This window comes from Gopherus flavomarginatus, chromosome 7 (assembly GCF_025201925.1).
Source record: "Gopherus flavomarginatus isolate rGopFla2 chromosome 7, rGopFla2.mat.asm, whole genome shotgun sequence".
Taxonomy (NCBI): domain Eukaryota; kingdom Metazoa; phylum Chordata; order Testudines; family Testudinidae; genus Gopherus; species Gopherus flavomarginatus.
In genome coordinates this window covers 32,867,517-32,884,067 of record NC_066623.1, presented here as the reverse complement: position 1 = coordinate 32,884,067, position 16,551 = coordinate 32,867,517, and the positions used below count along the sequence as shown (strand labels likewise).

General features: G+C 40.2%; 2 protein-coding genes across 4 annotated transcripts in view; one reads left to right on the top strand and one right to left on the bottom strand.

The window, feature by feature from the left end:
* RANBP17 (RAN binding protein 17) overlaps positions 1 to 16,551 on the bottom strand; it is a 267,568-nt gene that overhangs the window by 36,201 nt on the left and 214,816 nt on the right. For all 3 annotated transcript variants that reach the window (XM_050962558.1, XM_050962559.1, XM_050962560.1), the window contains one exon: positions 11,387 to 11,553. In XM_050962558.1, the coding sequence (XP_050818515.1) occupies positions 11,387 to 11,553 (167 nt within the window). The remainder of the gene's footprint in view (positions 1 to 11,386; positions 11,554 to 16,551) is intronic.
* Positions 1 to 16,551, top strand: part of LOC127055633 (uncharacterized) — a 75,348-nt gene that overhangs the window by 7,810 nt on the left and 50,987 nt on the right. The gene's annotated exons all lie outside the window — the stretch shown is intronic.

Sequence of the window (16,551 nt, the reverse complement as noted above, 5' to 3'; positions counted from 1 at the left end):
TTGTTTCATGTGCTGGCCTAAAGGCTACATAAACCAGTAACTGATAAACAAAAGCATACATACACCAGCTGCCTAGCCTTAGGGTACACATCCTACACTGACACCTCTAGCAGTTTATCCTGCAAGCCAAATTATGGCTTTTTGTTTCCATACATGCATTCTGTACAATACTTGTTACTTCATGGAACTAAACTTCCATCCACCCCAAGACCTGCCTGTGTTAACTTTGTCTCAATCTGAACGATTAGGAAGAGATTCTCATTTTGATTTAGCACCTTTAATAAGAGCATGCAGTCTTCGGGTACATAGATAATAAAACTTAATTATGTAGTTTAGTGTTAAAATTCTTAAAATCAAATGCTTTAATTCATACCTAATATTGAATCAAGGCATAGCACTAAACAAAACAGCACCAGAAAGAGGACTAGGCTCCTGTGTATTTTTTTAATTTCATAATTAACAGCACTCCAGTGTAGTGATAACTGGATGGTTAGCATTACATTTTATATTGAAGTTACTGATGCATCTACATATATGCAGTTAGAGCTAGGTAAAAAGCAAACAAAACCATATTTTTCATTAAGATGAGATGGCTCTGACATAGTTATCTTACTGATACAAATTACACAAGCACAAAAACAATCCGAGTAACGATTAAATGCAGTTATGTACATGGAAGACTACTAGTGTACATGTTAACACATTTAAATGGTTTTCCTTCATTAAAAAAATTATATATGATATTAAACCATCAATCAAAGCTGAAACACTAGAGTCTAAATGTATTGTCACTGGTTAAAATAAATGACTTTGAGACTGAATTTTGGCTCGCTCAATATGGTATCTTTTCTGTTGCTTAGCCACCCAAGTCTCTGCTGGCTTGGGCTACATCTGGTATATTTCCATCCCTTTCAATTAATAAAGCAAGTTATGATACTATTGGATCACAGTTTTAAGCTGTGCTAAGAGGCTGAAAACAGATGTCCTTGTGAAAATCTCTCATTGTTGTATCAAGTCATTTAGGGCTCAGTTCTGCCAGCCTTATTCCAGCAAAGCATTTAAGCATATGCTTAACTTTAAACACAGAAACAGTTTCACTACAGTGGGACTATTCAGGCACTTAAAATTAAGCACGTGCTTAAATACTTGACTGGATTGGGGTGCGAAAGTGCTCAGCACTTTTCAGAACTGAACCCTCTGAGTATTATTCTATTTCCTTTTAATTACATATGCATACACTGGAATTTCCCCATGGATTTTTCTGCATGGTCCAAAGAGTATGTGTTATAAATCTCCCCAATGTTTTTATTTTGTTTAGTGTGAGTGGCTCCACACTGGCTATATACTTTATTGAAGTCTACGGGAAAAACAAATACCACATAATTAAATGTATTAAAAGAAGGAAAATGGCAATTTGGAAGGCACTTTTGATTTTAATAATATCCAGATCTGCCTTTAGTTACAACTAGATATTGCATTGTTTACTTTCCTGTCCTAAGCTGTTGCTCAATGTAGCTTTACTGTTTATGTTATTTAGATTTTTTTAGTTACCTAATCAAAGCTCTGAGCACCTATGCAACATTAAAACATATAAAATTAAACATCGTGACCCATATAATCTACCCATCATACCACAGTAGTCCTCCTCCATTAACAGGACTGGCTCTAGGCACCAGCAAACCAAGTACATGCTTGGGTCGGCACAATTCCAGGAATAGCATTCTGTTTTTTTCCCCCCCTTTGGCAGTTGTGCTCTTGGAGTTTTTTCTTCTTTTTTTGCTTGGGGCTGCAAAAAACCTAGAGCCGGCCCTGCCCATCAACTGCCCCAAATACCTCAAAACACCCTTCAATGAAAAGCCCCAAAAAACAGATGAGCATGAAAACGTGTCTGAAATCCAGCTCTGTTGAACAATTACCACATCCTACTTTAGAGATGGCCATATTTCTGTGGTGGGGAAAGTGACTCTGATATATTCTTTACATACCTTACAGGGTTGTGAGAATTAATTCATTAATGTTTGTAAATGTCCTTAAGGTCTTTGGGGGAAAGTGGCTAAAAAAAGCAGACAATTGCAAAGGTCAAATGCAGATGATGCCTGAACATTCTCAGATGGGACTAGCATGCTACCTTCATAACAATTTTACAGGACGGGCATAATTTAAAATACAAATATTTCTAGTTTAAAAACCAAAGAACAGCTCTTCCACTGATAAGCTAAGAGGTTGAGCAAAAGACACCAACACCTCAAAACATGACTGTTAAGTTGTCGTTTACGGCACTATACCTGGTTCTGAGTCCTTGTCTCATATTTGTGCTTTTAGGCTCCCATCTACTTATTTAAAAATAACATTGCTATGTGACAGACCAAAGAAAACAGAAAGGGAAGTGGTGTCCCTTTCATCATAAGGCCACACTTCTTCTCTAGGCTAAAGAAAAAAGATTGGTCCCTCCGTGATTATGGCAACACATATATTTAGTGAATTAGAGTCAATGACTGAATCACCTGAATTCATGGTGCACAACCACTCACTGGGAATTTTATAAGGGAAGATTTGTTGTGAAATATTTCATGGCCAGTTTGGAATCTGAAATCTACACTCAAGATATCCCTTATATGCTTCTAAACTCAGGGCCGGTGCAAGAAAGTTTTGTGCCCTAGGCGAAACTTCCACCTTGCACCCCCCCGTGGCAGCTAACCATGCCCACCTGCCCCTCCCACCAGAGGAGTCCCCCCGCAGCAGCTACCCCCCCTGCAGCTAACCCCGCCTGGGGAGCCCCCTTCCATGGCAGCTAATCCTGCCTGGGGCGCCCCACACACTCTGCGGCAGCTAACCCCGCCTGGCGAGCCCCCCTCACGCTAACCCCGCTCCATTCGCGGCAGCTAACATTGCCCCCCCCGCGGCAGCTAACACTGCCTGCCGTGGCAGCTAACCTCCGCTGAGCAAGCCAGTGCTGCTCTAATCCTCCTCCCCTTCCAGGCTTGCGGCGCCGACTGGAGGAGAATTAGAGCAGGGGCTGTGTGCTCAGCGGAGGAGGCAGAGTGGGGGTGATCTAGGGCGGGGAGCGGTTCTCCTGTGCGCCGCCCCCTCCCCAGTTACTGCGGGCGGCCCTCCCCACCCCTTCCCGCCCCAGCTCACCTCCACTCCACCTCCTCGCCTGAGCGGGCTTTTAGGCCCTCAACCACTAGGCGCCCTAGGCGGTTGCCCTAGTTTGCCTAGTGGTTGCGTCGGCCCTGTCTAAACTGGATACATGAACAATGAGACTTCCCCAACCCAATGTCATGGCTAATTGTATGCAACAAAATGAGGTGGAGCCATAAGATAAAAGACATCTTTCTCTTCTTAAGTATGGGAAGATGTTCATTAAAGAGGGACTTCACAAGCAACCAATCATTTACTTTGCCAGTGACTCCCCTGGTTTTTTCAATTTCTTCACACTCGCTTTTCAGTAAGAATTTCCCTTCTTCCTGCCCAGCTTTCTCTCCTACAGTGAACCAGTAGTAAAGTGGTCAACTTGGGTTCATGACAACACTCTGTTACCCCAAAAATGACTTCGGATTGTGCAATTTCAGCTGTCTGACTGCACAGCTAAGCACAAAAGGATGTGAGACAGATGCCGTTTGCCTAAACACAAATATGTGTGGTCTTTTGTGTGTGTGCTAATTATGAAAAACATCAGACAGAAACATTAACACATTTTATTAATGACATATTTTAGAGTGTTCCCAAGTGAGACAGGTCTCCTCTAAATCCTCATGTAAATTCACAGCATCTATTAAGTATGCTGTTGCTTCTCCTGCTGCTTACTACAATGAAATGGAATCAGAATTTTAAGTATGAAAAATGTACCATACAGTATGTCAAAATGCTTAACAATACCACTTCAATCTAAGCACAGGAAACAACAACAAAAAGGCAGCTGATTTCCTTTTTGTTGTAATTCACTTTGGGATACATGGCATGAAAAGCACTATAGAAAAATAATTTTAATTGACTGACTGACTGCAGAAAAGAATGAATGTGGTTTCCAAAGCATTCCCTATAGTTCATGTCCCCTATTCAAAATCTGTAGTTAAATGCAATTGGTTTAAAAAAATAGAAAGACATGTTGGCTTTTTTAGCCTTGGCTTGAACCAAAGAGCTGCACAGCACATAAAAACATGAAGCGATTTGTTTCAAAGAAGCTGTGTTATCATTACATAAGACTGGAACTCTTTAGAGTGACATTAGCTAAGAATGTAAAATTAAAATCACATCAGTAATACTGCCTCTTAGAATGGGCTCATTCTGGGTATGTGGAAGGTGTTGTTTACGCAGCTCTTGCAGTTATGCTGCTAACGGCAACTCCAATAAGGATGTTCATTCTACACAATTTTATTTTATTCTATTAATCTAGCAGACAGGACCAGCTACACTAAACAGATACAACTCTTAAAACCCCACTGCTCTCCCTCCAAGCACACTATCTCAACTGCCTACCCCACCGGGATTTTCCACTCTAAGGCATAACTAAATGAATACCTATCAACAGATTGCAGTTAATGCAAATATTTTAATATTTCTGTTAATCCTAAATAATCTGCACATTTTTTTTTACCCTTGAGACACTAGCAGATTGGTGCCCACTGCTATCCATTACTAAACATTCAATCTCATATGTACTCCTTTTTTCAAGCTTTTACTGTGATTAAGTCACTTGTGGAATTTTATTTAATAGAGGCATATTTTCTTTTCTATACTAAGCACAAGGCAATGTATGTACCATCACTGACAACACCTGTCACAAACTCTTCTAACAGGCTGTCAATGACATAAATCACACAATGATTAAGTTAACTTTTTAAAAATGAGATTAGGCAGCATCGTGCATTGATAATTCTCTTTGTTAATGAGAGAAAAATATCGGGACACAAAATAAGAGGCTATATGTGCCTAGAGATAGTATGAATATGTGCCTCACTGCCATAACACCTCTATTATTTTCCTTGTGAAGCCTGTTATATCATCACGAATAATAACTCTTTGAACCTGAATTGCATCTTTCCTCAGAGGACCTTAAAGTGATTTGTAGGGAAATATCATCAATCCCATTTTATGGATGAGAAAACTGAGGTACATTTCAATTTGTCTGATACAAAAAGAAAATCATTTGATCAAGATATTCTAGAGTCACAGCATGTTAAACAACTTTAGATGAGATACTCTTCATGATCCAGTAGAAACTTTTAAATATCTAATTATGATTCCAGAGAATCAAGCTGAAAAAATGATCTAACTAGTAAATAATTACAGTATCATTGCATCAGTTTAGTTTAAAGAGCTGACAAACCTCTCTAAACTCAAAGCACAATTAGTCATTAGGGTCTAGTTTTTCAGCACTGTTAAGCAATTTGTAACCCATTCCTTTTAATAGGGTTATGCATTACTTAACCGACACAGATGTCTTGAAAACTGAGACCTCTAGTTATGAAGCAGCAACCTTGTTCATTAGCCTCCATGATAGTCAAATCATCTATAAAACCAGTGTTTAATGGCCAGCCGATGAATAATCAATGGCTCACTTTTCATCTGAGTGTGAAAATGAGAATAATCTAATATCTTGTCCCTCTGGTAAGATGCAAGGCCTTGAGTTCCGTTTCTATTCAGGGCTGATTTATAACCCAATGGAAACCTGATGTAAACATATGATCAATGAGTCCCATCACTGCTAATAATAACCCCCAACCGGCCCACTCCCTCATCTCAAAAGCCATCCCTTTAGGCTATTAGCTCCGGCCAGCTAATCCTCTCTACTATTCCTGCCTGCTGCTTTTACCTTGGCCATCCGTTCAGTCCAGCAGACTCAGAAGTAATTTTATACGCTGCAGAGAGCGAGTGGAATTGATTTTTCACTCAGCACTCAGTTCCCATCTGAATAATTATCAATTTTACTGCCTCATAAAGGGAAGAGTCAAAATTTCAAATCAATTCAAAAGAGCTTCTGAGACTACAGAAACCATGCATGAGAATAAAGGTCAAAGTTGTCAGTGACCTCGGGAGATGATGTCAGATATTAGTACACAGAATAGTTGACATCAGAGGCACTCAATATGATATGACTAGTGCTAATGCAAATCCTATTTATGCTGACTACTGGAGACCAGTCATTAATATTTAAAAGAGTATCTGAAAGCTTGCATTTAAAATAAATATAACGTATTCCACAGATTATGAAGTTAATAAAGATTGATCACTGCTTAGTCTTATGCTATAAATTGAAAGATTACCGAGTATTATTAATAACACACAAAATATTACATTAAGGTTGTAACAAAAGCAACAAACGTGTGGAAATTCAAAGTCAAGGCTGCCATTCTGTCCTTTACACTCCCATCACTGTGCTCATGTTACAGTACTGCCCACTACGACATATGCAAATACAGAATCCATTGCCAGATTCCATAGAACTTGCACAGGGTAAGAGTACTGTGAGACATGACAATGGCATCATGTCATATCTCAACAGTGCCAGTGATAAATGTCTCAAATATACTCACAGTATGCTATGTGCCAGCTATAGTGGGCATGCTTAAAAAGCCAGCATTTGCCAAGCTCATCCTCTAAATTAGAATAGTAAATAACAATTACCACTGCTTTTACAGATTCAGACTAACAAGGCTACCCCTCTGATACTTGACACCATGCAAGGCACTGCATTTAGCTGTATGGAGTGGAAATCCATCAACCTCATGAAGAAACTTGCACAGATATAGACAGATATCATCTTCCTTTCCAAATGCAAACGGATGGACATCATACCAAATGGACTAAAGGTAAAAAATCCACTGCTATCTACATACTACACAGACCACAGTGAGAGATTATGCCATACTCTATCAAAGAAACTGAGGAACCACCTGATCAGCATCCTATACAGCAAACAGGAAAACATCAAAAAAGAGCTCTCCAACCTGGAGACTCTCATTAACAACCAAACTTCCATACAAACGGACTTCACTAAAATAAGACAGGAGATCTACATTACTCACTTCACCTCTCTGCAAAGGAAAAAGGACTATAAGCTGTCTAAACTCCTACCTGCCTCATGGGGCCACAACCGTGGTACCCTCAACCCACCCAGCAATATCGTCAATCTATCCAACTACATACTCAGCCCAGAAGAAAAGTCTGTCCTATCTCGGGGACTCTCTTTCTGCCCTGCCACCCCCACCAACATGATACAGTTCTGCGGCGACCTGGAAGCCTACTTTCGCCGTCTCCGACTCAAAGAATACTTTCAGGACAACACTGAACAGCGCACTGATACACAGGTACCCTCCCACCAACAGCACAAGAAGAAGAACTCCACATGGACTCCTGCTGAGGGTCGAAATGACAGTCTGGACCTCTACATTGAATGCTTCCGCCGACGTGCACAGGCAGAAATTGTGGAAAAACAACATCGCTTGCCTCATAACCTAAGTTGTGCAGAACGCAATGCCATCCACAGCCTCAGAAACCACTCTGACATTATCATCAAAGAGGCTGATAAAGGAGGTGCTGTTGTCATCATGAACAGGTCTGACTACCAAAAGGAGGCCAGACAACTCTCCAACACCAAATTCTACAGGTCACTTCCCTCAGATCCCTCTGAGGAATACACTAAGAAACTGCAACATCTACTCAGGACACTTCCTACACTAACACCAGAACAAATCAACATATCCTTAGAGCCCCAGCCAGGGTTATTCTATCTACTACACAAGATCCACAAACCCGGAAATCCTGGGCGCCCCATCATCTCGGGCATTGGCACTCTCACTGAAGGACTGTCTGGATATGTGGACTCTACTCAGACCCTATGTCATCAGCACTCCCAGCTATCTCCGTGTGTTATAAACAGATAGCTAAGGGTTAATGTCTCTTACCCCTGAAAAGAAGTACTCTGAAATACCTGACCAGAGGACCAATCAGGAAACAAGACTTTTTCAAATCTGGGTGGAGGGTTTGTTGTGTGTGAGTTCTTTGTTCTTGGTCTTCTGCCTGACTCTCTCTCTCGGCTATGAGAAGTGATTTCTGTTTTCTGCTTTCTAATCTTCTGTTTCCAAGTTGTGAGTACAATATAGTAAGACAGTAAGGTTTCTATTGTTTTTCTTTTTGTATTTACATATCTATAGTTGCTGGAGTGCTTTGAATTGTATTCTTTTTGAATAAGGCTGTTTATTCATATTTCTTTTAAGCAAATGACCCTGTATGTGTCACCTTAATACAGAGAGACCATTTTTATGTATTTTTCTTTCTTTTTATATAAAGCTTTCTTTTTAAGACCTGTTGGAGTTTTTCTTTAGTGGGGAACTCCAGGGAATTGAGTCTGTACTCACCAGGGAATTGGTGGGAGGAAGAAGTCAGGGGGAAATCTGTGTGTGTTAGATTTACTAGCCTGACTTTGCATTCCCTCTGGGTGAGGGGGGAAGAGAGATTAGCTCTTGGTAATTTTGTTCTCCAGGACTGGGAACGGGGAGGGTGGAGTCCCTCTGTTTAGATTCACGGAGCTTGCTTCTGTGTCTCTCTCCAGGCACACCTGGAGGGGGGAAGGGAAAAGGTTTATTTCCCTTTGTTTTGAGACTCAAGGGAGTTGGGTCTTGGGGTCCGCAGGGAAGGTTTGGGGGGACCAGAGTGCCCCAAAACACTCTAATTTTTTGGGTGGTGGCAGCTTTACCAGGTCCAAGCTGGTAACTAAGCTTGGAGGTTTTCATGCTAAACCCCATATTTTGGATGCTAAGGTCCAAATCTGGGACTAGGTTTATGACATCGCGACACCACTGATTTCCTGAGGAAACTACAATGCATTGGCGACCTTCCAGAAAACACCATCCTAGCCACCATGGACGTAGAGGCTCTCTACACGAACATCCCACACACAGATAGAATACAAGCTGTCAGGAACAGTATCCCTGATGATGCCACAGCACAATTGGCTGCTGAGTTCTGTGCCTTTATCCTCACACACAAGTATTTCAAATTTGATGACAATATATATCTCCAGATCAGTGGCACAGCTGTGGGCACCTGCATGGCCCCACAATATGCCAATATTTTTACGGCCTACCTGGAACAATGCTTCCTCAGCTCTTGTCCACTCACGCCCCTTCTCTACCTGCGCTACATTGATGACATCTTCATCATCTGGACCCATGGGAAGGAGACAGCTTCCACCCCAACATCAACCTCAGCCCAGACCAATCTACACGGGAGGTCGACTTCCTAGACACCACGGTGCAAATAAGTGATGGTCACATTAACACCACCCTATACTGAAAAACCTACCGACCGCTATGCCTACCTTCATGCCTCCAGGTTCCATCCCGGGCACATCACACGATCCATTGTCTACAGCCAAGCACTGAGGTAGAATCGTATCTGCTCTAACCCCTCAGACAGAGACCAACACCTACAAAATCTCCACCAAGGATTCTCAAAACTACAATACCCGCACGAGGAAATAAGGAAACAGATCAACAGAGCCAGACGGGTACCCAGAAGCCTCCTGCTGCAAGACAAACCCAAGAAAGAAACCAACAGGACTCCACTGGCCACCACATACAGTCCCCAGCTAAAACCCCTCCAACGCATCATCAGAGATCTACAACCCATCCTGGACAATGATCCCACACTTTCACAGGCCTTGGGTGGCAGGCCAGTCCTCGCCCACAGGCAACCTGCCAACCTGAAACATATTCTCACCAGTAACTGCACACCGCACCATAGTAACTCTAGCTCAGGAACCAATCCATGCAACAAACCTCGATGCCAAGTCTGCCCATATATCTACACCAGCGACATCATCACAGGACCTAACTAGATCAGCCATACCATCACCAGTTCATTCACCTGCACGTCCACCAATGTAATATATGCCATCATATGCCAGCAATGCCCCTCTGCTATGTACATCGGCCAAACTGGACAGTCTCTACGGAAAAGGATAAACGGACACAAATCAGATATTAGGAATGGCAATATACAAAAACCTGTAGGAGAACACTTCAACCTCCCTGGCCACGCTATAGCAGACCTTAAGGTGGCCATCCTGCAGCAAAAAAACTTCAGGACCAGACTCCAAAGAGAAACTGCTGAGCTTCAGTTCATCTGCAAATTTGACACCATCAGCTCAGGATTAAACAAAGACTGTGAATGGCTTGCCAACTACAAAACCAGTTTCTCCTCCCTTGGTTTTCACACTTCAACTGCTAGAACAGGGCCTCATCCTCCCTGATTGAACTAACCTCATTATCTCTAGCTTGCCTGCATATATATACCTGCCCAGGGAAATTTCCACTACATGCATCTGACGAAGTGGGTATTCACCCACGAAAGCTCATGCTCCAAAACGTCTGTTAGTCTATAAAGTGCCACAGGATTCTTTGCTGCTTTTACAGATCCAGACTAACACGGCTACCCCTCTGATACTTAATTACCACACAGTTACCCTAGTTATCACATGACAATTTTTTTTTAAATGGCAACCAACATATTTGCTACCTAAGAACGAAGACAAAGGTCAATGTAACGTGGTGTTTCGTGGACATTCTCTGTTTTCTTTAAAAGCCCCAACAATTCTGTTGTTGTGAAACTGTGTCAGTGAAACTGTATTGGGTGTTTTGGGACCCCATGGATCCTTGCAGTGTAGTAGTTCTAGGTACTAAAAAAAGCCATATGAAATTTTAAGATTAAACTAATTAGTTCGATACCCTGCACCTGCCTAACCACCACATAACCTTAATGTTTCTGGACCACAATGTACACTACTGGAAGAAAAAGTCCTTCCTGACTACTGCAGTAGTCAGTTTCTTTCCTAAAGTGTGATATTTGATTACTCTTATATTTGACTTTGACACAAAACCCCCCAAATAAAATGTCACTTACCACACAAATAAAATATTGTAGCACAATATCAAACACATCTAACTAGAAAAATGTGCTGATTTAAAATACTACAATGTTCTTGCTCTACCTCAAATTTTTTAGAAATACCTCCTCCCTTTTTAAAAAAAATAACAGTGGGGGATTATTTATAAAATGAGTATAATGATGAATATTGCATTTCATCAGCCTATGAGCTAAAGTGAAACATTGTAAAAGAAGTTATCCTAAAAGATGAGTACAATAGCCAGGTCATCAGCATGACAAAAAATATCTTCACAATACTTCAATAACACTGGCATGAAAAAAACTCTGAAATTAATTGGGGTGCAAATATATCAATTTAGAGAGCCCAAGCCTGTTAGTAAATACTTGGAGTTATCATAATCTAAATGACTTCAAGATGAAGAAAATAAATAGGGAAAAGCTTTGTTCACAAATTTAATAATACCTCATAGGAAAGTTGAGCAGTGCCTAAGTTTACCTGCTGCAGTACTTCAGGGTTCTGTTGCATGAAGTGCAGTAATCTTTGTCCATCCTGCGATATTTCTCTACATCTTACTGGTTTTTTGCCTTCCTTTGCTATGTGCTTGAAGAGGTAGGTAACAACATAGTCTAAACTAGCACAACAGCTGGAGGAGACAATTGTATCTGCATAAGCAATGAAAGAAATAGTTTTGTAATAGTTTTTGTAATAAAACAAAACAATTATTACGAATAACTTGCAGGAGTGAAGAAAATAATACACACATGGCAAGCCTGGAAGTTTATTTTAGGTATTAGGTTAAATGATACTTAATTTTGCTACTTGTTCTTTAGCTTTTAAGATTTCTTGGTATTAAGCAGATTATGGCCCCAATCCTGCAATTCACAATGGACAGTGAACTGTTGGGTCCATGAAGAGTCCTACAAACTTCATGGAGGTTCTGTGTGAGCACAGCGATTTACCCGCACATTGTAAATTGCAGAATCAGGGTCTTACTTTTACTGATATGAAATTATATATTCAGCAGACTTCAGATTTTTGGAAACTAAGATCGTTTGTTTATAGCCTTGTGACAAAGTTTAAAAATTCAGTTTAAAGAGACACTGTGAATGTTTAAAGTAACCTTTTTAACCTCTTGACTGCTGCTGAGCATCTCAGATGCGTATAAGTGAAGGTTTATATTCACAGATGTACTAGTAGCATCCGCCTCAAATATTATGTATTATTTTCCAGTATACAAACGTGTGCCAGATATTTTACAGGATACACCTAAGTGGCGCTTCCCTGCTCCTCAGAGGTTACAACCTGCACATTAGATGCTAAACAATGAGTGAGGATCACAAACAGCAGAAAGGAGAAGTGTTACAGCAAAATATCAACTGGTTACCTCGTTTAAGGCGTGATGGTTCAATTACCTTTTTTAAAAAAATAAAGAAGATATCATAGAAATGATGGTAACTGACTAACGTTCCATTGTTTTCCCTGGAATGTAAAGGCATGACAGCAAAGCAGGATATGTTGGAAGCAGGAGCAATAGCAACCTCATATCTTTACTTATTGCATCTATAACTAAGGTAACACATTGGGAGATTAAAAGCTTAAACCTATTTGAAAATAACTATGTATGTCTGATTTATGTAAGTGTTATTTTGTTGCTAGGTGTTGCCTGCTGGGCTGCTGCTGTGAAAATGGATTCTGTTTGTTTACATGCATCAGTGTGGTGAGAACAGTATGCTAGCCCTTTTTAATCTGTGCAGTCTCCTTTTCTTCCTTCTAATCGTACAGGTACAGAATGAGTAGCGCTCACCCTTATTTTTTTCTTAGTCTGACAGCTGACATTTTTCCTGGCCCCAAGCACACTGGCTGCAGTTTAAACCCTCAATTGCTAGTCTCAGCTGTAGTTTCCCTATCAATTCTAATAACAGGTTCTAATTAGAGTCCCACTTTAACCAACTGTTGGTTCCTCATGATCCTAGCACTAGTCAAAGTTCTCTGTGAACACAGAATTGTTTAACTTCCTCATTTGCTGGATGCAGGTTTCAGTCACAACTGATGTTCTCTGCAGGTGCATACATCACATTCAAATAAGCTCACCAGCATTTAGGGATCCATCCTGCTCCTGCTGATTTGAGTGGGAACAAAACTAGATCACTTACAGCTCATAGTGCTTACTCAGATGGGCTACTAGAGTAGGGGTGCGTGGGAGCTGGAGAAGAAATTAAACTGTTAAAATGCTCATTTGGAAGGAAAAGGGATTAGAAGGATCCAATTAAAAGTATCTTGAGTTCTTTGAACTATGCTAATTTGGAGGCTTGCCAACCTTGCAGTGTTCATTTAAATATAATCCTCTAGTCTCTGGAATACTTTGATCTGTGTCAGTTTAACTCTTTAACCTCTGTGTATCATGTTGTTTTTAACTTTCCTTTCTCTAAATACCAGTATTATATATTTTTCACAGTTACATTCTTCTGAAGTCTTTGGAAATATTTGACAACACAGTCACAACTGACCTCACAAGGCTATGTCTACTCAATGAGCTAGGGGTGAGATTCCCAGCTTGTGGACTCATACGTGCATTACCTCTCATTGGGCTACCATGAATATCTATAGCAGCACAGCTGTGGCAGCACAAGTATGTACCCACCGATTTAATGTGGGTTTATATTCAGCATAGCTAGTCTGTGCTGCCACTTCCACGACCCATGTTACCACAATTACATCATCGAGCCAGTGTGAGCACATATAGGCGAGCTGGAAATCACACCCTAGCTTGTAGTGTAGACGTCGCCTGTGACATGATCCTGAAAGGTATTAAGCTCTCCCGAGAGGTGCTGTGCTTCCTTTTCTAGGGTTTTTAATGGGAGCTGTGAGTGTTCCAACACCTCACTGGAGTGCTTCATACCTTGCAGAAGCAAGCAAGCCCAATTGTCTTAATCCCTCTCCACTAAAATCAGTTGATGTTTTGTCATTGAATTCAACTAGTGCAGGCTGCTTGGAAGGTCTGCCTGAGTAAAGACTGCAGGAACAGGCCCTTACTGTTTTCTCTACTAAAAACAGTTCTGCGTGTAAACGAGAGATACAACTGATGGCTGAATTGAAGCAACATCAATAACGGTAATGTATTTGAAAATACAAATTCCATAGGATGGCTCTGTTGTACTTCTACACCAGTAATTTAACTCCATTTGGTTTTAAATTGAATAAAACAAAGTAAATCATTAACATCCGTTTATAAAATGGCAGTGACCCTAAACATGCTGATACTGTGCAAGTAGATATTTTACATTCTACAGTAAGTGATCTTAGCAGGACAGTGGACAGGTCTATCTTATCACAGGCTCATAAGGATCTGATACAAGTGTTAAGGGCTACTTATATTTTCCCCATAATGATATATCAAATATGCTTTTCAGCACTCATTTTTCCTTCTGATTGCAAGAGCATCACAGAGGTGAAGGTCACGCAAGCCCCTCAAACTGATTTTTCTGGGTGTGCAGAGCCTTGTGTTGAAGCTGGTTGAAGTTCTTACTGAAACTCACACAAGACAGATAAGCATATCTATGGAGGAAATATTTTAAGAAAAAGCTACAATTTCTGGGCTGGAGGTAGAAGGGAAAGATGGAAAAGGGAGAGAAAGGATCACATGGGAAAACTGAGAGGCAGGCCTGGATAAATAGGAAAAGCCAAGATGATTGCCTGAGCACTCAGACCAGTTACTTATTTATATCAGCCTTAAGGTGGCTGACATTATTGAAAAAAACAACTTGAAGAGGCCTTTTGGCTTTAACATTAACATTCGGTGAATGGTGCCAATAGATGTAAAGAGCATTATTTTTAAATGGCTTGCTAACATTGTTGAGCATGCCATAAATTAAGAGATTTTTTTGTTTCTAAGATAAAAGGTAAATGGGACAGACTTGAGTTAAGTGGCATTTCTCTGTCCATCAATTTCGTACACTACAATGGCAGCATTATCTGCCTTTGTGGGTAAACCAGGAAAGTAAACAGATTTAAGCAACTTAACATCTAAATTAGAAAGCAAGGTATAGAAAATGTTACATTTTTCTTTTTCTCAATGAGTGGCATAATTACACTATTAATCATAGGAGAATTAGAAAAGCTTCACATAGAGCTTAGTGACAACATGCCAGGCAGGCTACATTAAAAGGTTCCAATCCACTGAGTCAGCTGTGAAAAAGCCAGGTAAACACTTTAGAAGAGAACTGTTGGAGTGTTTATCCTTGCAATAAAAGCCTAGATGAGGGCTTCCATTACAGCTGATTTACAGCCAGGGGCCTCCAAAGGAATAAATATCATTTCACAGTATATTATCAAGTGTGAAATCATGATGCATGCAGAGTGTCCACTCAGGGACAGAATGAACAGTGCTTAGAAATGAGGATTTGGGGCTTCTTTATTCTACAGCTAGAGCTACAGTACAAATCTCAAATGCTGAGCTTCCATGAACTAAAAGAAGTGAAAATATATAGATATTTCTCATAGGGAGGAGGGAAAAAGTCATTTCCTGGGATCACATTTTTTAAGCAAAAGAGAGGTACTTCATTTTTATAATTATTTGTGAAGATGATTCATAAGTTCTAATGGTTTGCAATACATTGTACCCTATCAGACTGCTTGCAGCCTTGATGCTGTTATTCTTCAAGATGCTTTTGCAGCACGGATATAATTCACTAAGAGAGGGATCCAATTTATATCACAATAGTCCATTTTCAAAGGGCACAAGGCTATGTTGGAAAATGAACAAAAATGAAATAATTGTTTGCTTCACTGTCAAATAACATGTATTACTTCATATGCTGGGATTTTTCAAAGAAGCCAGAGAGTTAGGAACCCAAATCCCAATGACATTTAATGGGATTTGGGCACTTAACTCCCTTAGGATCATGGCCATTAATTACTCTTATTGAGGGAAGATCAGCTTTTGTTGACATCACATTGCAGGAACAGGAAAATTACTTATTTTACTGTGTAAAGTTAACTACCTGAATATATGAATTGATTTTATGGCTTATGTGACAGAATCGATTTCCTCCATCAAGAAATTAGTTTTCAATACATGTTGATGTTATTAAGAAACAGGATATCGTAGTTAAATAATCACTTTACCACTCAGACATGTGCTGTAAAAAGGCTCTGTTTCTGACTGACAATTCAGGGAAAGACAAGTGATTTCCTTTTAATGTGCAAGTGAGCTTCATTCAAATCAAAGGGTATGTCTCATTACTTGACATTTATGTACAGTCGAATGTTCTTTAGAAATGCTAGGGAATGCAAGAGAGAAATGGGAAATATAACTGGAATTTGACTAAATCTGGTAGATAGCAGTCCAATGTAACTGAAAGTGGACAGATATTAATTCACCTGCCAAGAAACTGCACCTATGCAACTATTATTGTCAATACACTAGTGAAAAAGATTGCTTCAGGATCACAAGGTTACATTAAGGTTCGTACATGACCCAGACAAAGTAGTTGGGGTGAGGTGGGAGTCAAACTAAGTAGAGCTGAATTAATTTTTTTTGACAAAGAGTTTATTTGGCATTTTGGTAGTATATAATAAAATTATCAGAGGACTCCTTAGTAATGCTTCTTATCTATTCAATGTCCATTTCCCCACTAAGCATGCTTTTTCTAACAGGAGAA